We start from the raw sequence: 27742 nt of genomic DNA on the forward strand, positions 1-27742 counted from the left end.
AAAAAGATTAAACGGTTAAGAATAAAACTTTTTAAATGATTACAGGGGTGGAAGAAATGAAAGTTTAAAAATACGTTGACAGAGAAATAATATACAAATGAAGTACGTAGAATTATGTAAATGTTAAAAGGTCTTTTGAATAAAATTTAATTTTACGAGGAGCACCTGAAGTACCAGGAACCACCTCTGTCACGCCGGATTCAAGTTGCCCAATCAGGAGCCACCAACTCCTCCAACGCTCATTGGTTACATCGCACACCGTCATAGGTCGCTGTTACGCATATTCACGAAATCATTTCCGCCTGTTCCTGCGGTCGCCTCCATAGACTGCGTCGCACTCTTACGGCAGAAGCGTACGCACCGGTGACAGCCTGCGCTCGATTCTCAGCGCAATGACACCAGCGAACCTCAGGAACTAAAACAAGTCAAACCTGAAGCATCGCATCAAGATGGTTCTGGAAACGATCTCCAGGATAATTAAAGTCCAACTTCCAGCGTATCTCAAGAGGCTTCCGCTGCCGGAGAGCATCGGGGGCTTCGCGAGCTTAACAGGTTAGTTGGCAGGTTTCGAACTTGTGACTGTCCTGTGGAGATGTCTGGAGAGGGACACTTCACACCACAGGGCTGCTAGCTAGCTTACAGGCGAAAACAGCAGGCACAGTTGTGTTGTTGGTGTGTGTGCGTCCCCTTCAACGTGAGTTATGTCTCTCTTTTAAAAGTGGTTTTATTGTGTAGTTGTGCTCAGATGCACTGTAGCTCAGTCCTGGTCTTAAGGTGGTCCCTGTCAGAGACTCTGCACACGTGTTGAACTGTGCACACAGTTGTGACCTTAACCACCAAGTGTCTGTGTGGTAGAACTATCAACATGTCCTCCTCCGCTGCAAATGTGACCTGCTGCTAACCCTGCTCGTCTGAAACCACTGGGAGACTGAAGCCTGTGTACCTGCAGCACAAAGATCATCACGTGATACACAGTGCATGGGCTTCTCCTCGGTTTGTACCTTCTCCACATCTGGAGTCACGGTCCCTACAAAAGACAAGTAGGAGTTAAGGCAGAACCGCAAGGAGCAGGTGAATGATTCATTAGTTGGTCTACATTCAGGAACTCAAGTGATGGTTAAAGTCACTCTTTACACATAGAAGACGAACGGTTCCAGCCTCTCAAATGGAGAATGTGTGGGTTTTCCCTCATTGCACCAGTGGTCAGGCATAAACAAGACACTTGAAGATGTCACTGGCTCAGGCTGTTTTTGAAGTAATGACGATTTACTGATGCTCTACAGACCAAATGATTAACTTATGAATATATCGTTAGATAATGCATGAGGAAAAACATCTATAGTGATTCTCCTGTATGAAGCAAAGCGCAGCAGGGAGGTCCAGTTGGATTTTTTTTAATGATTCTGAAAGTTTAGAAAAACATGGCTGCACCTGTTTTCAAGTGTGCACTGAACTGATGTGCTGGAATGCTACCTGTGCTGATACCAACATTCTTGAGGTGACTGGACATGAACCACGACTTGATGAATTGGGCCTTATTTCACCGTGTTAATGAAAGTGGTAAAAAAGAATCCTGGTCTCTTGATCTGGATCCGCTCCAAAATGTAACGTGCTCTTCCTTGGGCCATGCCACACCTCTCCGCAAAGTTTCATGCAAATCAGCTCTATAGTTGTTGAGTCATCCGGCTGTCAGGCAGACAAACAAACACATAAACAAACAGCAGGGAAATCATAACCTCCGAAGTTTTGTTATCAGAGTCATGATCCAATTCAGGCTTTCTGCTAAACACATACATGAAGTTAGTCATAACTGGCCGCTCTGTTTTTATCCAGCAATCCTTGTTTCACTTGACATTAATATGATTCAGTTGAGACATGTTTTGGAAAACGGAGATTAGGTGATAAACATCTACTGGACCACACCAAGTTCTGATACATCACATAACATTGCACCGTGCACCTGTAACCCAAAATGCAAAGCCAATGCATTCACTGTTTTACAACTCTTCCTCAGCAAGGGTCATCACACATCACACTGAAATAAGAAAATACTAAATGTTTTCACAGATGTTGCAGGAAAGTGAGTTGATGTAGCAGTGGAAGTCCGTGTTAGGGCTGATCGACCGTTTCACTTTGACGTTTTGGTCGAAGCAGACATTTGGAATGTGTCACATTTAACTACAAATAGTCTAAAAAAGTCACAACAGCAGAGCTACTTCTGCATTGCAAGTATGAAAGGGAGGCATCTGATTCATTTAGACATATATGAAACCAACAGAAAACAGAGAAGAACATTTAAATCACTGTGGTATGAAGTTATTAGGATTTGCTCAAGTCCTCACATTGTGGGCTTCAGTTTTAAGTTCAGTGTTTCGTGGTGTTGCATGTAGATAAACCCATTACTGCTTGCCTGCTCGGTACTAGTCAGTTCAGATTAGAAGCTGTAAGACGTATTAAGTCCTCTACAAGTAAAATAAAGTGAATATAATAATTCCTCAAAGAGATTAAGGATTAGCAGTGTCCCATAAGACATCAAAATCTTTTTTAGTGAAAGTATTTTAATTGCCATAAGAGTATTATCAGAGGCTCCTGGAGCTGAGCGGTCTAACTCGTAGCTAATTGTGGTTAATCCTCACTGCGCTGTACTTGTCTGTCATCTCCCTGTATGGTGAACTGTACGAGGGGTTTTTCCCAAAGACCGCCTGCTCGCCTGCTCGGTGTCAGATGAAACCCAAGAGAGCAGAAATACAGACAAGAGGTGGAATGGTTTTCTATAGCGGGTGCAGCAGATACAGTGTGTTACCTTGCAATCAGCTCTCAGGGAGAAAAACAGAGACAAGTGGATTAGAGGTAAAACTCACGAGCATCTGCTTATATATGCTTGTGGTCTATATAATGTGGTTAATTCACATTTTTGTCATAAAATATCTTAGGAGTAAGATGTGTCTGTATGATACACACATACATGAGATGCCCTCTGCAGCTGCATTTGGTGATTCATTCTGTGAATTGCCTTTCATGTAGAGAAAAAACAAAGTCTATCAACCTCTTGATGGGCGCTCTCACTGCGTGTAGTCCCACTCACTGAACAGAAACACAACAGAACAGTGGATATTACCCATGATCCCTGGCTTCCTGAACCAGAAGAGCTGCTGCTTTAACATTTAATCCACCAAGCTCTGTTTGGAAATTCTTCATATTATAAACGTTTCCTCCCTGAATATGCGAAATATGGTTTTTAATGACTTCGAAGTCTTTCTCACTGATCTACAGTGAAGCTTTGCTCTTGAACTTGCTGGACCTGATTCCGAGCGTTTACGCTGCGACTTTCAGTCAGTTTGACACTTTTCACAAGAGATCGTACCCGTGCAACAAAGTTACAGGTGTTCAGGGTGAGGAGTGGGAATAAAAGTGAGGTTGTGTGTTTAAGTCTGTTGATATGACAATAATGCTGATGATGTTATTGTTATTATTTACCAAAGTCCATAAAGATGTCCTTAAAATTGTGTGGTGTGTCCGACCAACAGTCGACAGTAAATGACAAGAAAAGCAGCAAATCTTCCCTGCAACCATTTTGGCCTTTTTGCTTGAAAATGACTCAAACAAATAATCAATGTGTGTGTGTGTGTGTGCGTGTGTGTTTGTGTTTAGTGTCTGAGTGGCTCCGGCTGCTGCCTCTCCTGGGCATCCTGGCTTTGCTGGGGTACCTGACCATCCGTCCATTCCTGCCCAAGAAGAAGAAGCAGAGAGACAGCCTGATCAACCTGAAGATCCAGAAAGAAAACCCCAAGGTGGTGAACGAGATAGACATCGAGGACCTGAACAGCGCTAATGTGTGTTACTGTCGCTGCTGGCGCTCCAAAACTGTGAGTTGACTTTCTCAACTTTGCTGTTATGTTTTTTTGTCATCTTGAGGAGTTTATGCTCCACTGATCGGCTAATAAGTTGTTTCCTGTTTCTAGTTTCCTGTTTGTGACAAGTCACATTTAAAGCACAATGAGCTGACCGGGGACAACGTGGGACCGCTCATACTCAAAAAGAAGATTCTATAATCAACTGCTGATGGGAGTTTTCCTTTCCCCTCCCCAGTCTTTAGTTTTCATTTAACAGTTTGTAGTTTTGTCTGTTTTTTTTTTTCCGTTGTTTTGTTTTTACATATCTTGATCTTGCTTTGGTGTCATGTTTTGTAGAAATATTAACTTCCAGAGTGAAGTGGCCCTACTTCCACAGTCAGTTAGTGTGAAAACTGTATTTTCCTGTGCAGTAAGGAAGGGTTTTGTTTTGTTTTGGTTGTGGCCATTGTTCACTGTTGTGATATGACTGTCAACTCACTTAAAGTCATGTCTCAGATTTTTTGGAATCAGTTAGAAGCCATCGGGAGACTCGGGACCACTGAGGGGAAAACTTGAAGCTCAATTTCAGCAACGTTGTGACGACTTTAAATGATTCGAAGCCATGAGCGCAAACTTGGTTCATCCTGTCATCAAAATGTTGCACAGCAAGCTTTCATTTTGGACAAAGCTTTCTTTCTTTCTTTCGCTTCCGTTTTTCCGTGTGCCAAATATTTACATACTGTCAGGATGTGAAACGCTGTCCTTATAAGTTATTGTGTGTATGGGAAGCTACTTATTATTCTTCAAATGTATTTTTGTTCATAGCCACTAAACACACGTTTTACACTTTGTTGCCTTCAAACATTTCAAACAACTGCACTGTTGAGTAATATCCAGTTTTAGCCTCACGGCCCCGCCAAGGTTTTTTCTAAACGCCGTTTATTTTTCTAGCCTCTGTATAAAGTTGACTTCCTGCTAGAGCCTTTCTACTTTTTAATTCGTCAGCAATATGTTATACATAAAGTGCTTGTATTGTCAGATATGTATTTTCATCATAATGTCTGAGAATGACTGTGTGTGTGTTTATGAACCTTTGTAAGGCTGAAATTCATTCATTCATTCATTCATTCATTCATTCTGCAATACAAATGTGAAATGTGCAAAGAAATAGTCTCAATAGTTTAACTCAGCAGGATCTGTTACAACTGGGGAACACTTCACTTAACCTGGAGTTGAAATAAGTATGTATGAATGTCAAGGAATCAGAGAACACCTTATTTTTTTAAATGTGTCTGTTACTGAATGTTTTTCCAGGTAAAACTTAAATTCAGGCTCATATTTACACAGAGGTTCCTTATTATAGGCAAAGCTTTAAACCAAGAGATTCATTTCTTTCTTTTCCTTTCTCAAGTGTTTCATAAACTTAGGGTTGTGGGTTTGCATAAAGAATTTAACAACACAATATCCCTACTTATTATTCACAATAAGGAACATTGCAATTAATAGTTACCTCTCTTCTGTTTTCACCTGACGACTGAGGACAGACGGGCCCTTAGGCGCTGATTACATTATTTGATCTGACAATTTCAGGCTTATTTACAGACACTGGTGGAGGAAGTTCTTAAACATACAAGTACGAATAAATGGACAAAAATGTTTTAAATATACTTTTATTAAAAGTAAAAGTAGTTGCCGAGTGAAGCCTATTCACTAATGCAACAGTTTACATCATCTCAGTGGCGGCCTCTTCTGAATCCATATGGATGCAATGTTACCTGCCAGCTTTGATTGGAACAATGGACCAACTCCCCTCATGGCATTGATTACTTTAATATAAAAACACTGTTCAAATGTAACTCAATGCATTGTTAAAATGTAGTAAGCATTAAGTACAGAGATTTGCTGATATGTACTTGAAAATAAATATACTTATTAAACAATAAGTACAAATACATGGGGATTTATTCAAGTACATTAACAAAGTAAATGTACTTTGTTACATACTATATAAATAGACTAATGGGAACAGTTTGAGTCAAGGAATCAATTCAACAATTTAAACATATGAAGTCTTTATGAAACCATGTTCATCAGGGTTGCTGGATGCCTGTGCTGATTTTTGATGATCGCTGAGATAAATTATAATCTTTCTTAAACATACATCAAACTATAAATATACAGCATGTTGCACGTTCACTACAGCATTTATTTAAAGAATATTTGGTAAAAAACTAAAGCTCATTTCTGTAAAATTATCAAACTGGCTAATAATACTTGAGAACCTTTGAAATGAGGCCATATAAATTCAAACGAATCAAAAACAACTCACACTGCATTCTTCTGAAATAAAAAAATCTAAATCTACTCTTGATCAAACTATAAAAAGTTGGGTTACCATGATTGTTTTGAATGTGGACATCATCATATGACGATGTAAGCAGAAATACTGCCATGTTGCACATGATAGCAGCATAATGTATAAACGAAGTATTGCGGCTTATTTAGATCTTTTTCCTGAGTAAATTAGACAAACCCTTCTCATCACAAGACAAACAGCTAATACATATTTCAATAAAAATAAAATACACAAACACGTAGCTGTAAAAATAAGTGCAGAAGAACAAAAGACTTAAATATGGGTCAGTAACCGAGAAGTCTAATTTAAAACGAAAAATAAATAAAATACTGCTACTGTCAGTACATTCAGATAGGTAACCCTGCATATATTAAAACACAGCATTACAGCTTTGACAGTGCAGACGCTTGGATGTGGGTCATTTGTTTAGAGCCCGAGGCCTGGAAACCACCAGGGGCTATAAATACAGCGTGATTGATGTGCTCCTGCAGGATGGCAAACATCAGGAGGTGACCAGTGTATAGAGACACACAAAAGAAAGCTCAAATATCCGCTTTTGTGTGAGCGCACGGCGGAAGTGTTGTTGTTAAATGTCCTTTCGCTCGCTGGGTCAAGACTGGCAGTGTCAGAGTGTACTTTCATAGGTGATAGGAGTTTCGTTATCATCGTCGCTTCCTGCTCCAGTGCCTGCAGGGTGAAGACGAGGCGGAGGAAGAGAATATAATGAGAAAGGCTCAAGTGAAAAGTCTGATAACATTCGTACAAGAACTACAAACAAAACAACAAGCATTGGAGTCGTCAACATTCATGAGTTGCGCTCGTGAGCACTGAGGTTAATCTGATATTCCCACATTAACATCAACAAAGCCACTGTTGTGTAGATGTAAAAGACATGAAGGCGTGAGCGTCAGGGTAAACAGCCAAACTATACCTATGCAAAAATCCTTGTGTGAGCGGACACATCTATCACAAAAGGAGAAGTAGGGAAAAGCATTATAGGGAAAATCACATTCACTACTCGTGTACAGCTAGGAAGCGAGGCGGGATCAACTGAGTTGAAATGTTGAAACGTAGGACTTTACCTACCTAAGTAAAATGCTGATAAATTGGGTTTGACTCGCTCACCACAGTTCTTCGGTCTCTGTAACAGGTACGGTCCAGTGATTCCTATAATAAGCGCTCCGAGCGGGGCCGTGAGGAGGATGGCCAGCACGGCCACCGTCAACACATCCATGCCATACTTCTCCATCTGCTTTTCGTTCCTTAACCTGGCCATGTCTAAAGCTGTGGAGCCTATAGCTGCCTGATGAGGGAGAAGACGACAGCAGGGTTTTTTTTTTCGCTGCTGATTCTCAAAGAAATTCACCATCACCATGAGGAAACACTTGAAATGTTATTATATTGCAATCTGTGTTTACAAAGGAAAACATCTGTTGATAAGTTCTATAAAAGAGACACTCATTCCCAAAGGATCATTTTCCTGCTGACAAATGTATCAGCACTGACGTACCTGCACTGTGGCTTTGGGCATCCACGCCATGGCTATGAACACTTTCTCCTTCATGTTAAAGCCCGCGCACAACACACACACAAAGGTGAACAGGAGTCGAACCACGAGGGCAATGAGCAGAGAGGCTATACCCAGACCTAGACACAAACAAAGCAAGAGTCAGATGACGATGTCATGAGTGGGTTATGTTAATGTTGCGTCAGAAGCGTGGGCGCAACACTAGCACAGTGTAGCGGGGAAAGTGACTGGGGAAAGGTGAACAAACAGCCTGCGGTCTCAAGTGTGGAGTTGAGGTCCAAGACATCTGCTCCTCTCACACGCGCACATTAGCCAAAGAGAAAGTTCAAGAGGTATTTTCCCTAAAACTGTTCTTGTGTTCCACCTTAGATCTTAGTCAATCTTTAGTTTATATACAGCCATAAGCACAAATATAATGTGCACCATTCCTAATAAGTTCAGTGTATCAGCTTGAGGCTCTGAATTCTCATCATAGTGAATTCTGGGTAGTAAAGCATGTTTTTTCTAATGTAAGTAATACTGACATTAGAGATAGATCACCAAAAAGCAGCATTAACAAGGTGATTTTCTAAAAGACACCTCAAATCTATTGCTTAAGTAACCCACATCCTGGAACCACGATGGAAGAACAATACATGAGGGCCAACACAGGCTCAGCTTTTAGAATGTACAGATGGAGAGATTAAAACTCTGCCAGAGTCTTTTTTGATTATGCAAACACATTTTCAATGTGATTATCCAGTCACATTTGAATCCCTCGCAGAACAGCCATGGCACTGTGTTTTATTTAGATGTCTGTTTGTGTTCATCTCACCAACAGTGTGTCCCTCCAGCTGAGAGATTCGAATCTCTGCTCCGATCAGTCCGAACAGCAGGGGCTGAAAAATGTCCCACGCCCACCCGACCACTTCTTCCACACGTGCCTTAAGAAACACAGAACACACAAAATGTATAGCGAGGTTGTTTTTTAACAATGGTTATTAAAAACAATATGCTGATTAATATCTTTTCTTAACAACAGGTTCCAAAGTGGTACGCTTTAACAATTCATTCTGTAGCCTTCTTTTCTGCCAAGTTTACGTAAAAATTCATGATCAAAGATGGATAACTGTGAATAAGAGGCCTCATAAGTACCGCTATGTGTGTGAAAGATGCCATATGCATATGTTATAACCTTTTCCTTCCCCCAGCCGAGTCCAGCCAGAAATGCCAACACCAGGGTGCAGAGGCCTCCAGAGCCGGGAAATCCAGCGACGTTGCTGCCGAACACGGCAAAGACGGAGAGAGCCAGCACCAGGAAGGAACGCTTCATCACCAAATGTTTCTGGGGAAAGAGATTATACACTGAATATTTTAGTTTGGTGAAATCCAGACATACAACATTCATACATCTAAGTGTTCGTCCTACATTGATACTAAATAATCTTGACGTGCTGAACTTGCAAACTTGAAATGCAAACTCCAGAAAATGTCATGTGAGTTCATGAGCCGGCTTTTGATGACCTCACAGATTATAATCAGAAGTGAAACACTTTGTTAAATTTTCCTCAAGCATTTGTTGGTTCTTCAAAGTTGTTTCTTACACAGACTGTGGAGCCTGTTTGATAAGCAATTGTAAAAGTAGATAATATTACAGTCATGCTGGGAGACCATGCCTACCTGGTCAACACTGGGAAAGTATTGGATGAGGAAACCAAGAATAATCCCAGCAACCGTCCCACCGGCCACCTCCATTACACCTCTCAGGAGGTTGAACCATGTGGAGCCTGAAAGTAGCAGCAGACAAAATATACAAAAGACAAAAGAAAATTAACTGACTTAGATGTGTGGCAGAAGCATTGTGAAAATATATGGTCTTATTTAAGGTTTTTATATGCAGGTCAAAGACTCTACACTGTGGTACAAAATGTACAAATATACTTTTACTTTGTGTACTAGCTCACTTGCACCCTCTACTGAGCTCCTGGCAAACTACAGATTAAAGTCACTTATTTCATGTGCCTCTCAGTGTCGACCTATACTACAGTGGACGCCACTCCCCTGGAGATAAGATAGTGTTAAGTTTCAAAGAAAAAAAACCCACTGGATTCATTTCCCTTCACTTCTCCTCACACGCAAACACACACATCCGCAGGTTACCTTCGGCGAAGGCCATGCTCAAGCATGTGGTGAACCCAGTGATGGCGAGAATGTCGTCAAAACTGCCTGCAGCCATCAGCAGCGTGGGGATGCCCTGCTCCACGCCGTAACCGTCCTTCTGCAGCAGCAACATGGAGGGAACCACCACCGCTGGAGACACAGCGCCCAACACAAAACTACAAAGTGGAGGAGATTGAGTGTTTATCAGTTTACTTTCTCCTGCAAAAGAAATCATCAGCCTTTGAATACATTTGGAGGGATAGAAAAAGGAGACACTGAAGCCGAGGATGTGTGTCTGACATGAGTTACAGGCTTCAAATTTAATAGAACGGTTATGATCCTTCATGAATGACGCCTTGGTCATGGGTGTTAAAAAATTCACATGATTTTCCTAATCATAAAAAAACGTGGCCTCAAAACTGAGTTTGAGACATTTGAGTTGGTCAGTATTAAAAAAATATTTGTTTTGGCCTCTATCCACCCTCCAACCAACGATAAGCAAAGTACTCAGAGGAGGAACAGGTCATTGGTGAATAAAGCCCCGTGTGACAAGTTGCTTTGCAACTACTGAGGCACACGAATGCTGATAAGGTTTTTTTAACTATTGCAAGGACAAAAAAAACCCAGACACATCTTATTGTTGAGAGTTGATGTATTTGTACCATCATCAAACCCAAACAACATTAATCAGCAATAAACTGTGTTGATATGAGGGTGATCTGGTGGTGCTTAGGAAGCAGAATGTTTTCACTGTTAGTAAACCTTCCATATCTTATCTTTAAAGCTCAGCATGCTCATGCTATAACCATCTTCTATCGGTGAATACTCCTGCACCACAGAGAGCTGAACAGTCTGTTCACACAGTAGATAATAGAAATACTAAGAGAGATGTATATTAAAAATAACTTTACAATTATTTTCTCTCTGTTAGGGATATATAAGAAATATTACAGAAAAAGTAGACCCTGTAAGGTCAAGATAAACATTTGTATGTCTGATTAAATAACTGCTTTGTATGTAACCAGCCTCCTGCTCTGTCTAAGAAAGCCGACCAACTTTTTCTTTGATTGATTGATAAATAAGACCTCATGAAGTTTCCCAGGGGCTAATGCACACTAAACTGAAAAGCTTTGGCCTCTTGTCCTTACTATCAAACCACTGAGTTAAAAAAAAATCACAAAAAATAAGTTGAAGTTTGAACCCAACTGATATGGATTGTTGGCAGCTGACGCCTATTCTATAGGGGGTGAAAACTTTGATACCAATATATCTGCTGATATATGTATTTTAATAATGTGTATTTACCCAAGGATGAAACCCCACACCCAGGGCAAGCCCATGAGGAAGTGAGAGACCACCGCTGTGGTGCAAGCCTCGATCAAGCAGGGCCCGGCTGCCACACGCATACACACGGCCTTCAGTTTCCTCAGAGCCTGGCAGCAAACACAGACAGGATTCAGGAGTTTGAGACGGAAACAAATCAAATGGAGAAAAAGACTTGACACTGGAACAGTAATACTGTGTTTTTTTTTACTGTCAGATAAGTTGTACAACTTAAAAAAACTGGTTAACTAAGCCAATACTATGAGACCTTGTATAGTTAAGCCATATGCACAGGGATGAGATTAGTCACTGAATCTTTCTAAAGATTTCTATTATGCATACACTGGGCTCCAATGGTGGAGTGTGAGTCATACCGTGGGATCCAACCCGAGACCAGCTCTGGCGAGGATGACAGCCAGAGCGATGTTCCTTAGGGACGCCGACCATCTGAAGTCAATGTACACCCCCTTTGTTATAACTGGGATGTTCCTCAGCATGAAGCCCATCAGCAGCATACCTACGACCCAGCAGAGGGTGTGAGGGGAAAGATGAGCTTTTCTACCACGAAGAAACACTGTTTATTCTTGATGTCTCATGCACCTACGGAACAAGAGTCAACCTCCATGTTGCTTTTTGAACTCACGGTGATTAAACTGGACACCTGAGACCAGGAGGCTCAGTGTGAACTGAAAATACAGTTACACCACTGATAATTCAAGTTTTAACAATATACAAACCTAATAATAAACCCATTAAGAATATTTATAGTTATACTATGCAAACAGTTGAAGCCAGAAGATATTTCAAAATATAGAAATAAACACTGAACTGGTAACAAATACAGGACGGTGAAGTTTAGAGAAATAAACTCCAAGTTGTACTTCAATCTGCCCTTTGATTCTATTTACAAATGAGGAGCGGCTCCAGTTTCCGTGATTTTTATCTTCATAGGGAGAAGTTCGACATCTTCCGTTTCCTAATAATTAACACCAGGAATTCACATTGCATTATGTTATGTTAAAACCATTACCACAGACAAATAGGATAAAAAGGAGGATCATTGATCGGCTTCTTAAAGTTAACAGGACCATAATCATATGGTATACAACAAATAATACAACAAAGAAAAGGTCCAGTGCAGCAGAAGCATGAGGGACTTGATCCTCTTGACATTTCTCTGTGTGTATAAGTCATTTTATCCTGACACTGCAATATAATATATTGTGTTACTAAATATCACTCTGGTGGAGGTTTAAACAGTGAATTATCTGCCTTACCCAGCAGTGGTGGGAATGGTGGAAGTTTGGGCAGATGGATGAGAGCCACCAGTTTACCACCGATGACCGCACAGATGAAAAGTATTGTGATGCCGAACAAGTTTCCTCCGGGAAGACATTCGTCCTCTGTGATGGACCAAACCACTCCAAAGAGCACAGCTGCCAAAATGACTGGAGGGGACAGAGGAGAAAGACATTGAAGTCAGGGGATGTAAATGCCAACATAGATATGATACAATCTTTCATTTTTTACACATTACATGAAGAAAGAAGTTGGGGAGTAACAGACAGTTTTTCCAAATCTCCAGTGAAAGAAAGGAAAACCATGCAACAAACAGGAGACACCTCCACTGCCTTGTTACCTTTGGTAATGAGAGAAGCCAGGAGGCCTCTTGGAGGGCATGGGCAGAATCTGTGGAGCAAGGGGCAGCAGACCACTGGTGGGTCTGTGTTTGTGCCGGCATCCACCACCGGGTTTCGGGGAAGAAAATAGGTTGTCTCTTCTGTGACATGTGGACTGGAGCAGCGTCGCACCACCACCTGGATCTGGTTCACATTTAGGTGCTGGAGGAGAAGAATCAGGAGGACGGGTCAGTGGCCGCATGTTTTAGTAGCGGCCTGAACACCATGTCTACAAAGGCAATGTGTGCTGAAGATATTTTTAGCACACAAGCTTCAAACTGTTCTTATCACTTGCTGTAAGAATATGCAGATTAAAAAGTAACTGGGGTAAAGAAGATAACCCAAATAAATGAAGCATTTTAAACAGCACATCAAAACTATGGTGTCACACTGACAAAAAATATAAAAGGAAAGATGAGAAAACTTTAAGATCTAGATGAGGCATATTAATTGTGAAATCCCTCTGTTGTGCCCAATCAGCACTGGTGACACAGAGGCACGTCATACCAGCAGATTACAAGCTACTGTTGCCTTTGCAAATAATAGAGCAAAGATATGACCTTGCTCAAGAAGCTCGATTCCCGTGACTCACAGAACTCCCCATTTGTCATAGTGCAAAGGTGGGTACATTGCCTCAAAGTCTAGACTCTGACTTGATTTCTATATATTCTCACAAATGATGAGCAAATGATTTAGGGCAGAAAACTAATTTAACAAGGCTACAAAGGGATATAATTAAATATGGTGGCAATAAAACAACAAGAAAGAAGAAGAGTCACATTGTTTCTGCGTTTCTAAAAATATCTTATTTAGTGAGTGTAAAAAACATTTTTAAAAATCATCTAGAACAACAGAACCACACTATTACATTTTGGCAGCATAGTTTTGTTAAAGCAATTAAAACTGAAAAAACAAGATCACACTAGAGCAAATATTGAAAGAGATTCTTATTAATAAAATATATCACCTCCACATGGTTTGCTCCAGTTACCGCGGTGTTGTCCAGCAGTGGGCCGGGTGCAGGACTGGGTGCAGGACTGAGAGCAGGACTGGGAGCAGGACTGGGAGCAGGACTGGGCGCTGGGCTCTGCTCCGGGCTGGCAGGTTTGGCCTGAGTGTCTTCCATGGCAATTAGCTACAATATTTCTGCGCTCCACTCACTTCTCTGTCACAGTGCATCAAGCTGAGGGGCGGGGCTGGCCATTGATGGGCAGTTCCTTCACTTCTGCTTCTGTATGTCCAGCTCTGACATCAGGCTCCTATTCATACAGCGCGGGTTTTATCAGTAGGAAAACAAATGATTGTTGACTTAATAATGTAAAAAAGCAATGTTGATGCAGGTGTGGAAATTGGCATCATGTGGAATAGTACAATCTAATACCCTGCTCTGTTTCCACTCCATTTCCAAGATGTCCATGTTTAAAAGACAAGATGTCTTTACTTTAACTAGGGTTGGGTGGTAAAAAAAAATACATCTGCCAAGGCTCCACAGTCTTGGGGCTATGGCTTTGTGGGTAAATATCGCAATATAATGTTCATCAATATTTCAACAAAAATGGTTTGAATGTTTTAAAGATTTGTAAATCTTTTATCCTGAAAAAATGTCTGGCCCTGACATCAATCATACAAATACTGCACTGGCTCTGAACATGAGATACAAAATACTGCAACTACTACACTAGATCCAGATTTTAATTTGAAGCTGCACTAAATTTGCTCACACTTACAGCTTTGTACAAACTACACTATTCCACAAGCACAAACTATTAGTGATCCTAATTTGAGTTCAAGCCACGTGACTACCGTCTAATTGAGGATCTGTGTAACAGCGCATACTTTGACCTGTGTTTACTTTAAGATGTGGCAGCTCTAAGTACCTGGGCTGTAAAGTTTACTTCTGACACCGGACTCGTCTATTATCTGATCAACTTCACTTCACGTTATGTTCACTCACAGATGAATTGAGCCCAAAGTAACGTTACTACAATGTTTTGACAGTTGCATATGGCGACAGACGCTGGTTAATCCAATTGGGAACAGACCACACTAATCAATGCTTACAGCTCGACCATATGGCGCATGTAGCTAGCGTTAGCTCAAGTAGGTTAGAATTAACCAACAACAAACCTAGCCCTCGGTAGCTAACTAAGTAGCTGGCAAACTAGCTAGCTAAGCAGACTACATGTGTGGAGGCTGGTTGAGCTGGGAGTGTTGGTTCAGTGTCATGATGAAGCTACACGCACGCACACACCCACACACGCGTAGGGGCAGAGGCGCCTGAAACCACCGCCAACGATACCGGAATTAGCCGAAGAGGGAAGTCCATGCCTCGCCTCACGCTAGCAGATCCAATATCGGACATGTCAGTGGCACAAGCTAGCTAGCTGACTAATGTCTGCTAAAAATAGTTAAAATATTTAGCCGACATTTAGCTAGCTCCGTTTCCACACACCAAGCTAATGTGGGACATAGCGTTGCCCTGGAAACGACGCATTGCTCCCCTCGTTGGTTTATCCCCTCTTGAAATGAATGAATTGGTTCTAACGCAGACTGACGTCAACGGCACATTGGACCCGGGAGGCTCGCACCGTTTCATTTCTGAGAGTAAAAGTGAAACTAAATCTGACACAACTAATGATCAGTGTTTGTCCGATAACGGATGCACCAGAAGTAGCGCTTCCTGCCAGCCAGCTGTCACTGAAACTCCCCACTCCCATTTAAAAACACAGCGGCTAACTGCAGCCTCCGCTCCTGACGGGAGTCACACGGTCGAGTCCGGGGGGATTCGAGAGGAAATAAAGAACAAGCAGCTCACCTCATACCGCGAACATGGTCACCTCCTGTGAACCGTACCGTGTTCGAGTCCCTGTGGTGGATCAGACCAGCTGGAGAATGGGAATGAGGCGGATTAGTGATGAGTGTGTACCGAGCACAGGAGGCTGGTGGAGGGGGAGGAGGAGAGGGGGGGTGATGAGGTTCAATGGAAAAGTCAAAGTGTGTTGCTGCATGTTTTACACTCGTTTATTTATCAGTCACACACACAGATGACTGTGTGAAGTATTGATCAATCAATATGCAATTTAATAATATGATAATAATATTAACTTTATTTATGTAGCACTTATCTAAACAAGGTTACAAAGTTCCTCACAAAAGTCCATGGCAAAAAGATAAAATAAAAGGTGTTCAATTCAGTTCAATTTAAAGCGCCAAATCATAAACATAATATATTCTGCATATTTTCATTATGTGCATACACATAATTTACAAAGTCATCCAAGTTTATTGCTGAGGATGTTTTGACATTTTATTATCTGTCACTGTAATAACACACGTTTGTATGTCTGTATGTCTGTATTAGTGAGGACACTCATTGACATAAAACATTCTCCAAGCCCCTTACTTTAACCTTAACCATCCAAACTAAATGCCTATCCCTGAAACCAAGTCTTAACCCTCGAACAGCCCATTGACAAAATGAGGACCGGTCAAAATGTCCTCACTCTGTGGGGTCTACGCTTAATATGGACCTCACAAAGATATAAGTACAGGAACACACACACACACAGAGAGGGAGATATTTCGTTGTAAAATGTTAATTAATATATCATCAATATTTTCATATTGTACATATTTATAAAAATTCAACAAAACAAAGTCATCTAAGTTTATTGCTGAAGGGGTTTTATTACATGTTATACATGTTATATATGTATATATATATATATATTATACTGATTACACATAAATTACTTTGTAAAGTATTAATCAATCAGCAGAATTTTGTATATATCTTCATACGTGGATTTTTCTAAAAAGTCATCAAAGTGTATTGCTGGAGATGTTTAGACATTTCACTATCAGTCATGTCTTTACCTTTCTCCTTCAAGTCCAATACGTGCTCTTTTCATGTACTGTTGACTTGAAGTTACATATGATACACTTATTTAATTTGTCTGTTTTTAGAAATCTAATTGTGCTTGTTTGTTTAATAGTCTGTATTTATAAGCTTTTACTAAATCTTTCAGAACATATTCGATACATGAAATTATCTTTTTAGTTATCTAATGTGTTTTATAATATTATCAATATATTGATGTATCAGAGATATATAGTGCTGGTAATATCTATGCTGTCAAATTGCAACACCTGAATGTCCTACAAGGATTTTTTTAACGAGTTTCTGATTTAAATTTTTACTCTTTTGTCTTAGGAAAGCACTGCTTAAACTTGAAATGGGCAATATAAATAAAATGTATTATTATTATCATTATTATTTTGCTTAATAACCCCCATATTTTTCGACTTAATATATTTGTTCTGCACACAACAACAAAGCAAATTCCTTGTATGTTGGAAACATACTTGGCAATAAAGACGATTCTGATTTAAATGGATATGTTTATTTTATAGGTGTTACACACACTTACAATGTAGATGTGATGGAGCCAATTTATCACAATGCCTCTCAACATGTGCCAGCGTGACACTATTTTGGCACTACACGTATACATCTGCAGCATAGATTGAAGTTTTATGAACTTTATTTAAGTTAAGGGATTTGCTTCAATGGTAACATGATGTTTTTTACAGTCTCCAACCTCCATCGATGATTTGCTCCGTCCCTGTCACATAGGTCGACTGTGGAGGAGCAAAAACAGGAGAAAAATAAAAAAATTAATATTGAGCACGTCCTCTCCATAACTGCCAGTTTACCACATGCATGCATGACGTTTCTGTGCCAACCCCGAACACTCACCTCATCTGAGGCCAGGTACACACACAGGTAGGCCACCTCTTCAGCTGTGCACATTCTGCCAGTTTTCTGTCTTGCCATGAAATCCTTGAAAGCCTGCAGAGAGGGGTTACATTTGTCCTCAATACCCAGACATCAGGATTTATTCTAGTGGAAGATGTACCCGGTGTACAGCACCTGTTCGGGGTCAGGTTGGGCCTGGATCCGCCCCCTCAGAGATGGAGTATCAACAGTCCCTGAGGAAATATAAAAGAGAGAGCTGGATTTTCTTTTGAAACCCTCATTAAAACACAAAACTGAATTCAGATATATAGATACATTTTGACTAATTAGGGGGTTTAATTCAGGTCAGTGAAGTAGTACTCATTAAAACCCCTGGTACATTTTTTTTAGAATTGTTCAGGAGGGTCAAACTCAAGGTTTATATCTCCTACACAAAGTTCTCAAACATTACAAGCCCTTGAGTTTTCTTATAAACATCAATTTAATTTCCTCTGTCTGTCTACAGGATGTTATCTTTCAAATATTCCCAACTTTGAGTAATAACTGCAGGAGAATAAAAGAACAGTATCTTTTATGTGGTGCTGAAAACTTACCAGGACAAACACAATTACAGCGGATGCCTTGGTCAATATAGTCAGCCGCTATAGATTTGGTGAGACCAATTACCGCGGCCTTGGAGGTACTGTAGACGCACCGGTTCACAACACCTGTGCCAAGGAAACACATGTCACTCACACATACACGCACGGAAAGCAATTATCTAAGATAAGAGGATTACACTGAACTTGGTCATACTTCAATGTCCCTTTAATTAGGCTTGATATTTGTTCTGCAGACATCTACAGTGAAAAGATGTGTGGGTTATTCTTTTACCTTTTATACTTGATGCAACAGAAGCCATGTTAATAATGTTTCCTGACTTCTTTGCCAACATCTAGAATGACAAGACAAATTAGGAAGTTGCCATGTAAAAAGGTTATAATTGTTCAAATGAAGATTAAAATCACATAACATTCTTAGCCTTTACATTTTTATTTCACAAAGATAAATCATCCGAGTTTTAAATTCCCCCACAGTGACAGTTTGGTTAGTTTGCCGCTAAAGCTGGATTAGTGATCGGGCAGTCGCCGCCCATCATGTCACAGGCTCAGTGTAATGCAGCTAATCCCAGCGAACAAAGGAAGAGAACAAAAAAAAAGCATATGTCACTCAATTTACGACGCCACCTTATTTCAATCTCTCGACAACAGGATCAACAGTGTTAAGTATTGGGTAAAGGGGTCAAAGGTCACCTTAGGCAGGAAAGCCTTGCACATGAGGTACATGCTCTTGACATTCACGTCCATGGTGAAGTCCCAGTCGGCCTCCTCGCAGCTCAAGATGGAGCCGTGGTGCACAAACCTGTGTACGGTGCACGACAAATAAAAAGTCTTTTGACACATATATGACAGTATTTAGTGTGTTCATAAAATACAGGACCTCATCCGTCAATCAGAATCAAATCACAGAAGAAAAATAAATATGGGTCAAAATGCTGCATTAGCCCACTCATCATTTTACTGAGCCTTAAAAGGTGCCAGTTCAGAGACTTTAAGAAGATTGACGAAAGGTCGAGTCGAGGCTAAACCTTATGGTACAGGGATTTTGGAGATGTAGTTAAGGAACCTCTGTCTGATGGAGCCACCATGCATACAGAGATATGGAGGAGGTTATGTTTTCATTGCCATTTACACAGGAGTTTGTTCTCTCCACAGTCCACTCGTTGTCGGGTTTCTCTATAATATTGTGAGGTCTATTATGATTTAAAAATGTCTTGACATGATTTATGTTGTGATTTGGTGGCTTAAACTGGATTTAACTGAATTATCCGTCCGTCAGCAGAATTACTCAAAAACTACTGAATCCAATGCCATTCAATTTTGTGGAGAAGTTGGGAAGTAAGAGCCCATCACATTTAGGAACCGATCTGGATAAACGGGCAGGGTTTTTACTTTCTGAAACACAGTGGTTAGGATTTATATTTTGTTATTTCTGTAATTTCTATGATGTACAATTACCTATTTTTCCAATTGTATTCTCTTATTGTGTTTATTTATCCATTATGTTCATTTTTACTTTTCATTGTATTCTGCTGTTTGTGGACCTCCATGAAAAGAATAGACTGAAAATGAAAATGAATGAAAAGGTACCCAGCACAGTTGAACAGCACATCTACAAGGTCATGCTCCTTGGCCAAAGCTTCCACCTGCTCCTTCTTCGTCACATCAACCACCTTGGTCTTGATCCCTGTTGATGAGGAGGAGATCTGAATCAAGACTTTACTACAGACATACTTTACTTTAGATGAAACACCTAACATTTCTTTTATTTCCCCCCACTTCCTTACACTCAGCAGCCTTGAGTAAATGGTCTGTTCCTCTAAATTAAGGAAACCAGGGGAGGTATAAGAACCACTCACACCGAGCTGCTGCCTACAACCACTGTGTTCTCCTGCTCACCACTCAACAGCTCTACACAAAGCAATCAGAGGGGAAGGGCTTTGCTTGTTACTGTATGGAGGTGTGGAGCGAGGGAAGAGTGTTTATTCAATCCTGGTCCAGCAGGGACTGGTAGAGACAAATTCTTGAAATCAACCTGCTCCTCCACGTCTGCCAAATCAGGAATCCTGTTGACGTTAGTTTTTATGGTTTAACAGTGATCACTTGTCAATGTCAGGCAGTGATTAATCCAATTCAAGGTGATACACAGGCTTCATCATTCAAAAAGTAAATTGCATAGAATCTTTACCGATATCTCCTCTTTATGTGTCCGATGCAAGTCTGCAGAAACGTGTCTAAGTTCAAGATTGTATAATTCTTGGTGTGATATATATAAGTGGTTCCCTGATATGTATGAGTGTGTGACTCTGTTTGGGTTTTCTTTTTCTGCAAATCATAATAATGTATGGGAGTCCAAGTGAAAGGATTCCTTGACGGCGTTCCACAGATATAACCTAAAAAGTGCAAAAAAGGTGCAGCTAAAAATAGTTGTTAATTAATTACATTAGCAAATCAACAGGAAATAAAACCAAATATATCTATAATCGACTAATCAATAAAAATACATTTTGAAGGGAAACAAATTCTGTCTTCTAGCAGACTGCAAAATCTTTGGATTTTAAACACAGACGTGTTTGGCTCGGCCATCTTGACTGCACTTCACTGGTCACCCAGCAGGTGTCAGCTGCAGACCAAGAGAGGATAATGTTACCTGGGATACCGTCCAGTTCCTTCAGCTTCTCCCCGTTGATGTCTGTGGCCGTGACCTGAGCTCCCTCCTTTGCAAACGCCTACAGTTAAAAAACATGAGTCACTTACAAGCAGTTACACGACGTCTGAGCATGATGACGCTGACCCCTAACGCTGACCCTTGTGACCTTTTCATTCCCTCAAAAAGAAGATGATTGATTCAAGGAAAATACACCGAGGCTATTTTGCGAAATAAATAGTTTTTGAAGAATGGGAGGCAGGTCGTTTTTTTCTGCTCATCAAATCTGAATTGCTGCCTGATTTGTAATCAGTCACTGAGGCATAATTCAGGTCACCACTTATTACCAACTATCTATAGATACAGAATATATTCAAATCTAATCTCTCCACTCTCAAATTTCTATCCATTTAATTTCTGGTCAGCTGGTATCTGATGGAGTGAATGCATCATTAACCACAGAACACAGTGAACCCCCCCCCAAAAAATCAACATTTTAAAGGTCTTGGTGGAAAATGCTCACGAGACACAAAATGAAGCCTTTAACAGGAAGTCATTTAAACGACTAATGATCCGACGCAGCGTAAACACATTTGAATTCCACCGCAAACGTGACACGACACCCGCTGTGCTACGAGGCACAGTCTCACGCACACATAAAGACATCACTCGAAGGGAATGGAGGCGATGATGACCCAATCTTGACGAGTACGTGTGGGAGATGTACGAGTGTTTTGTTTTTCCTCCTCTTTGGCCGGAGGATTGTCTTGACCCCGTGTTTGTCTGATCCCAAGAAATCACTGTTACTGCTCAGTTATTTAGAGTGTGTCCATGTGGTGTCACAGCATATTGTACACATACACACAATCAGTCATTTGCAGATTATTCGGTGCAGGAGATAGCATCGCACAGTGTCAGCGACATTGTAATCTTCAATTTGCATTCACATAAAATATACTCTCTTTCTAAGAGTGATTTGCTATGAAAGAGATCAGTGAGAAGTGCTTATTGAAGCTCATTACTATTGCAGCAGCACGTCCAATCCCCTGGGCCGCTGCCGACAACACAATCACTTTCCCATCCAGACGGCCCATGGCGCTCCTTCCACCGCTGCTGTGATCAAAACAAGAAAAGAAATAAAAAGGTTCATTTCCAATATAAAAGCTCTTTTTGTCAAATTGAACACGTCCGGAGAATTCATTAGATATTTGCTAATGTGTGTTTTACGAAGGTTTCTTTCGTCCGAATGAAACGAGAAACGCTCAAAGAAAATTCGTTAAATTCCAATACAGGAAATTCTACGTGAAGAAAAATGTCTGTGGTGTTTAACAGGAAGTAAGATATCAAGGTTCAATTATAAACCCAGGCCACGCAAGGACAGCACGCATCATGTAACACTGTGTCACCAAAGCCACGATGGTTGGAAAGTATCACAGCTCCACCTCCAGAAAATCTAACTTTAACAATGTAAGAAACAAAAATAAATCGACTGGTGTCAAAGTAACAACACTGAGTCATAAGTAGAAGTGAAAAGAATGAGAGGAGCTCCTCTGACTTCACACCTGAGGTTTGTAATAATGTTCAACCAGGATGTAATAATTGACAGGCTGTTTCTCAACGGACGTCTCTGAGCAGAGCACAGTAGACTGATGCCTTACAGTGAAGGGGAAAAAAAAGTCCACTTGTTCATAGTGGCAGCTGTCAAATCCAGTCAGGGTGATATAAATATCTGAGGTAACAAGGAGGCTTTCATAGTCGGAGTTACACAAACCAAGTGGAGATCTTCCAGTTGCAGTCATTTCAGCACAGAATTGATCTTCTGTGTTTCACACACTGTCTCTGTGCAGTTTTTCAATCTATATCTGTTTTATTGGATAGAGGTCGGTACAACAGTCCAGCAATGAATTCTACCCACACAATTGTTATGAGTTATTTATTTTCCCTTCAGTTTCTGCGAAAATCAACATGTGTCCATTATGAAATGATGAGTTTCTCCACAGAGGGAAGAGTGTGAAACTGCAAACCAACTTTTAGCTGATGTCTATCAACAGCACAGACAGAACAAATATTTTCTAAACTTATCAGCTCCAGCAGTTGAGAGAAAATCTGTCGGTCATAATCGGTCATCGATTGTCTTTGCTATCGGTGAACAATCTAACAAGTGCTGCACAACTGATACAAGTCACATTCACGGATTGTTTGTCGAGAACAAACTCAGTAAAAACTCACTGAGGAAACTCACCGTGTGGTTCAGCTTCGATATTGTGCACGTCAATGAGCAAGCAGAGCCCGACACGTGACCTGGGTCTGACTCTGCTATTGGTTCACAACCAGGAAGTGAGCGTGACTGTGCGGTGAGAAGATGAAATACAGAGCAAGATAGTGACCCGACGGTTTTTATTTGACTCACCACTGAGTTGTTTACTGTGAAGACGCTTCTTCTCTGAGTCAACTAGACACTAACTCGTGTTCGGTCAAATACATGTGTATTCTTTAAGACTGGTATGGTCTGTTCCATAATGTTCAGCTCATTTTAGAAGCTCCAGCCTTATAGAATGGTATTGATCTATAAGTCATAATAACCACAATAACCATGATGTGTGCATTATCTTGTCCTGTCTTTTCTTTTTTCATTCTCTTTTGCAACAGCAGCCGTTTATATAACTTCACTGCACGTCAACATGCATCAGATGATTGTGGTGTGTGTGTGTGTGTGTGTGTGTGTGTGTGTGTGTGTGTGTGTGTGTGTGTGTGTGTGTGTGTGTGTGTGTGTGTGTGTGTGTGTGTGTGTGAACTCTCTTGATAATGATAAAATCCCCTATCGTTGGAAATTGACCTTTAAGTTCTGCACAAAGGTCTGCAATGTACGGGCCCTGTTTAATTATTGAATTGTTTAATGATTTGTTAAAAAAGAAAAAGAAAAGAACATTTTGTATACATTAATATTAAGAACATTTTAATATTAAAAGTAAATTAAATTCATATGTAAAATTGAGCATAATAATTAATTTAAATTTGGTGTAAACTGCAAATCCTTCAGCATTTATACATTGAGAATACTGTCTTTAAAAAAAAAACTAAGTCAGATAATCATTGGCTTCAAGTTTTTCAGTATTTGACTTATAGAAACAAAACTGCTTCTTTGTGCTCAGAGATCTACGGCTCTTAACTGAATATATGTCTGTTATTGCCATCACTAGTTTCTTAGTGTTATGCTGAGAATCACATGAATTTGTGAAACCATATGGCAGGTTAGGTTTTATCATACAGTCCTGTGATAAGTCCTGTGATAAGTCCTGCCTTCAGTTCAAGTTGTATTGACACTGTTGTGGAGCAATGTTTATTCTTTGCTGTTATTTTGGAGGCTGCAGTCCGATGTAAATGGTAAATGATCTGTATCTATATCGTGCTTTACAGTACAGTTTTACATTCACACAAAAATCCATACAGTGCATCAATGTCTCGCACTTTCTCAATAAGAAGCCAATTTGGGGCTCAGTATCTTGCCCAAGGGAAAAATGGGATCAAACCACCGACCTTCTGGTTAAAGGACAAACGCCTTAACCACTGAGCCACAGCCTCCCTGATGTGCTGTTGAATTAATTTTGTTGCAGTGTCTACTATTTTGTCCCTATACATCAATGGGCGTTGGCTAAGTAACAGAAAAGCATCTCTGTATAACACAGTTGAGTTCAACAGCCTCATAAATGTCAGTCTTTACAATTGAAATGATGTTGCATGGTGCATTCATTTTGGTGAACCGTGTATAAAACTGTTGTTGTAAGGATAGATATGCAAACATTTAATGAGATTAAAGTCCTATTTCATTTTCCGTGATATTTTCAACCTGCATAAGAATAGATGGACATGTTTAGTTAGAGTGCAAATTTCAAAAATAAATGAATAGATCCAGAATAATATTTTCTATTTACGATGCAAATCTGTCATCATAGAAATAGAATGTACTGTGCATGGAACCAGAAGCACCACACTGGAGACCAACGGGAGCTCGTGGATGTGTCTTGTTCTTGTGGTCACACCGACGACAAACAATCTGAGACGGTCGATTGAAAGACTGCATGTGTCCGCTGAATGATAAAATATGCATGAAACAATTTAAGGTTTGCCACAGGCTTGACCAACCCGCCGGCTCTACCTGAACGAGGCCATGGGGGAGTGAAGTCACCATTATCATCTTCATCACCGCAGATGAGTGGATTCGGAGTCAGACTGATGCAACACTGAGGATACACTTCAATCAGTGGACAATAACGTGCACAGAGAGAGTGCCGGCTCCATTACAGCAGGGTGGCCTGGTCACTTGTTGATGTGGTACATTACATTTTCTAGGAGCTGATTGTTTTTCCTGCAAATTGTCCTAATGGGTTACACAGTTTGCATTTATGTATTTCATCAGAGTGACACATGTGTATTAGTGTGAGTCCAGATTCCTGCTCTCAGCTGGAGATATCCAACAAGGTCTCCCATCAAAAAATATCATGCATATATCTTCAAAACAAATTTGACTATGGAGCCTCAAATGACTTTTTTATATACTGTGTGTCCTTAATAATCTCTTTGATAGGGAAGACGTACAAAATACTGTAAATGAGCCAGTTAGCTGTATAGGCTAATTGTCCCTCCACAGCTCTTACAACGCAACCTGAAATAAAATAAATTTTAATTTAATTTAAAATAATCTTATATAATGACAAATCTACAAAAAAAATCATGTGCCTCATATAAACCCACAAACTAACCGTACAACAAACCCATGATAAGATAGTAAAGTAAATAGCCCATGATTAAAATAGTACACCTCATAATATAAAAGACAAGGAAATAATTCATGATGAAAACACTGTACGTGATAGAGAGAAGAAAGAAACTAATAGACTGTGACACAACAAGTTAATCTACTGTTCAAGCAAAGTTTAGTGTGCAAACCACACCCCAAAACATAAAATATATGTATAATGTATTCATAGTTTATTGTAACATTTTTGTTCTTAATTTAACATGCACCATTTGACCGATTTTATACATTGATATCATTTCACATATCTGGCAGAAACTGTTATATTTTGTGTTTCGTTGCACTGGAGGAATATGCTACGGAATAATTACAAACCATTTTGTACAAAGTTTTGTCAAAATCATGCCTAAATGCAAAAAACCCTCCTACCTGCTCTCAGAGGCGAAAGGCAAAGAAAAACTTTTGCAGTCATACGGGAGAGATGGAGGAGGTATGAGGATTTCTCCAAACGTGGATAACGGCCAGAAATCTCTGGACACTCGCGGCTTTGGCCTCAGACGTATGATATCATCAAGGATGTTTGAGCATTGCAACTATGAAGGCAACCGAAAGACTTTGTAGTAAAGTGAGTTAGAAACAGTCAAGGCTTCAAGGATGGTCGAAGATGCTGGAAAACATATCAACTCAAGGTTCAGTTAATTTTCTTTTTCTACAGAGCTTTCAACTGCCTCTCACCCCGAACCTTCAGGTCAACATCTTTTCGAGGGACGGAGAGGAACCATGCTGGGAGCTAAACAAAGCCAGAGATGATGGCTTTGCACTGATTGTGACCTATTGTTTGTGTAACTGCAAATCCTAAATCACTGGAGGGGCCCTTTCTCCAATCTCTGCATTATTGCAGATCCTGCTTTGTAAGAGACTTGAAGAAAGCCTGTAATAACTTATTGATTGAGCTGGAGGAGAAAATGAAAGCACTTTGTCCTTAAGGCTATGTATCCATGTAATCCTAAACAGTCTCTCAACACATTGTGTAAGATCTACACTCTTTATTTACAGCAAATGAGTCAATACACAATACAGCCATTACAGTTTATAAAGAGGGGTTAAACTACAGTATTTGTCTCCAGAGAGCTCTTTAGTTTCTTCATCTGAACATGGGATCGAAGGTAATTTGGTGTCTTTCTGAGCCGTTTGTTCCTGAGAGTGAAAATTAAGGATGAGACCTGGTTACACATGAGCAAATATAATAGAAAGGATATATGTTTGAGTCTTTCGTACACTTAAAGCAGTATGAATACCGGACTTATCTGAGGTAATACATATCTGTATTACTCACAGGAGAGTAGGTGTAAAAGACAGCTGTAAAAATGGTCGTGTTCTGGTGGGACAAGGGTGAGAAGCCACCTGCATTGACCTGGAGGTTGGACTTTGTGCTATTACTCTCCTTTCCTTTAGGAGGTGGCAGCTTCCATGAGTGGAAGGAGTCTGAGCTCACAGCTCTCGCTTGCGGAGAATATGATACATGTCATGGGATGCTTTGCACGTTGACATGTTTCAGGACAATGTCTTTCTATTATTTACTATCTTTTCGTGATATTGAAACAGTTTTAGTTCACAAGCACAGAATACATCACGCACTTTTGTGTAGCAGCATAGGAGGAAATCAAAATTGAATTATTTGGGTATAAAAGCCTGAACAATATCCATATCTTAATATTTGAGACATATTATGTAAAAGATAATTATGTCCAAATCCATAAACTGTTATGAAGCAGGTTTGATAAGCGAGCTGCCAGCAATAGAACAATTATTGTTTAACACATAGAAAGAAACTAATGCAAAATGCTGCAGAGAAATTTTAATCTTCTCCTGCCTTGCTTATTGTGCTTGAATTTAATTTTGGCTGCATCTCAATCTGATCAGTGGAGAGCAGTCTCCGTCAGTAATGTCTGAAATTACTAAAACCTTTCTCGAACTAAAACAAGATAACACTCACTTTACTTCACCCTCACCTCAGCGTAAGAAGGTTCTGCGTGTGGATGCTTCCTCCCACAGTCTGAGGACAAGCATCACAGAATCTAAATGAACCGTATAGGTGTGAATGTTGACCCTAGAACCAGGAT

General features: G+C 40.2%; 3 protein-coding genes across 7 annotated transcripts; 1 reads left to right on the forward strand and 2 right to left on the reverse strand.

The window, feature by feature from the left end:
- The first annotated feature begins 314 nt into the window (after positions 1-314).
- On the forward strand, positions 315-5292 carry cisd2 (CDGSH iron sulfur domain 2). Its single transcript, XM_035168884.2, has 3 exons — positions 315-552; positions 3652-3866; positions 3963-5292. The coding sequence occupies exons 1-3, from the start codon at positions 450-452 to the stop codon at positions 4050-4052; spliced, it is 408 nt and encodes a 135-aa protein (XP_035024775.1). The 5' UTR covers positions 315-449; the 3' UTR covers positions 4053-5292.
- Positions 5293-5487: 195 nt separating this feature from the next.
- si:dkey-162b23.4 (sodium/hydrogen exchanger 9B2) lies at positions 5488-15822 on the reverse strand. Of its 2 annotated transcripts, none has more exons than XM_035168821.2 (13): positions 15674-15822; positions 13826-14117; positions 12819-13020; positions 12457-12627; positions 11554-11696; positions 11162-11289; positions 9857-10032; positions 9377-9483; positions 8892-9041; positions 8532-8640; positions 7700-7836; positions 7315-7492; positions 5488-6876 (listed from the first exon to the last, which is right to left on the reverse strand). In XM_035168821.2, exons 2-13 carry the CDS (start codon positions 13982-13984, stop codon positions 6815-6817), a joined length of 1722 nt encoding a protein of 573 aa, XP_035024712.1. In that variant the 5' UTR covers positions 13985-14117; positions 15674-15822; the 3' UTR covers positions 5488-6814. The 2 variants fall into 2 exon arrangements, with proteins under 2 accessions (XP_035024712.1, XP_035024703.1); XM_035168812.2 differs by having other exon boundaries at positions 7276-7492.
- Positions 15823-17245: 1423 nt separating this feature from the next.
- bdh2 (3-hydroxybutyrate dehydrogenase, type 2) lies at positions 17246-23197 on the reverse strand. 4 transcript variants are annotated; one of them, XM_035168847.2, is made up of 10 exons: positions 23106-23197; positions 21886-21976; positions 20867-20945; positions 19807-19903; positions 18910-19018; positions 18491-18551; positions 18211-18324; positions 17792-17850; positions 17618-17710; positions 17246-17499 (listed from the first exon to the last, which is right to left on the reverse strand). In XM_035168847.2, exons 2-10 carry the CDS (start codon positions 21955-21957, stop codon positions 17446-17448), a joined length of 738 nt encoding a protein of 245 aa, XP_035024738.1. In that variant the 5' UTR covers positions 21958-21976; positions 23106-23197; the 3' UTR covers positions 17246-17445. The 4 variants fall into 4 exon arrangements, with proteins under 4 accessions (XP_035024738.1, XP_035024747.1, XP_035024755.1 ...); XM_035168856.2 differs by having other exon boundaries at positions 21886-21973; positions 23106-23191; XM_035168864.2 differs by having other exon boundaries at positions 23093-23127.
- Between the last annotated feature and the right edge of the window lie 4545 nt (positions 23198-27742).

Source organism: Hippoglossus stenolepis, chromosome 2, assembly GCF_022539355.2.
Source record: "Hippoglossus stenolepis isolate QCI-W04-F060 chromosome 2, HSTE1.2, whole genome shotgun sequence".
NCBI classification, from domain to species: Eukaryota; Metazoa; Chordata; class Actinopteri; order Pleuronectiformes; family Pleuronectidae; genus Hippoglossus; species Hippoglossus stenolepis.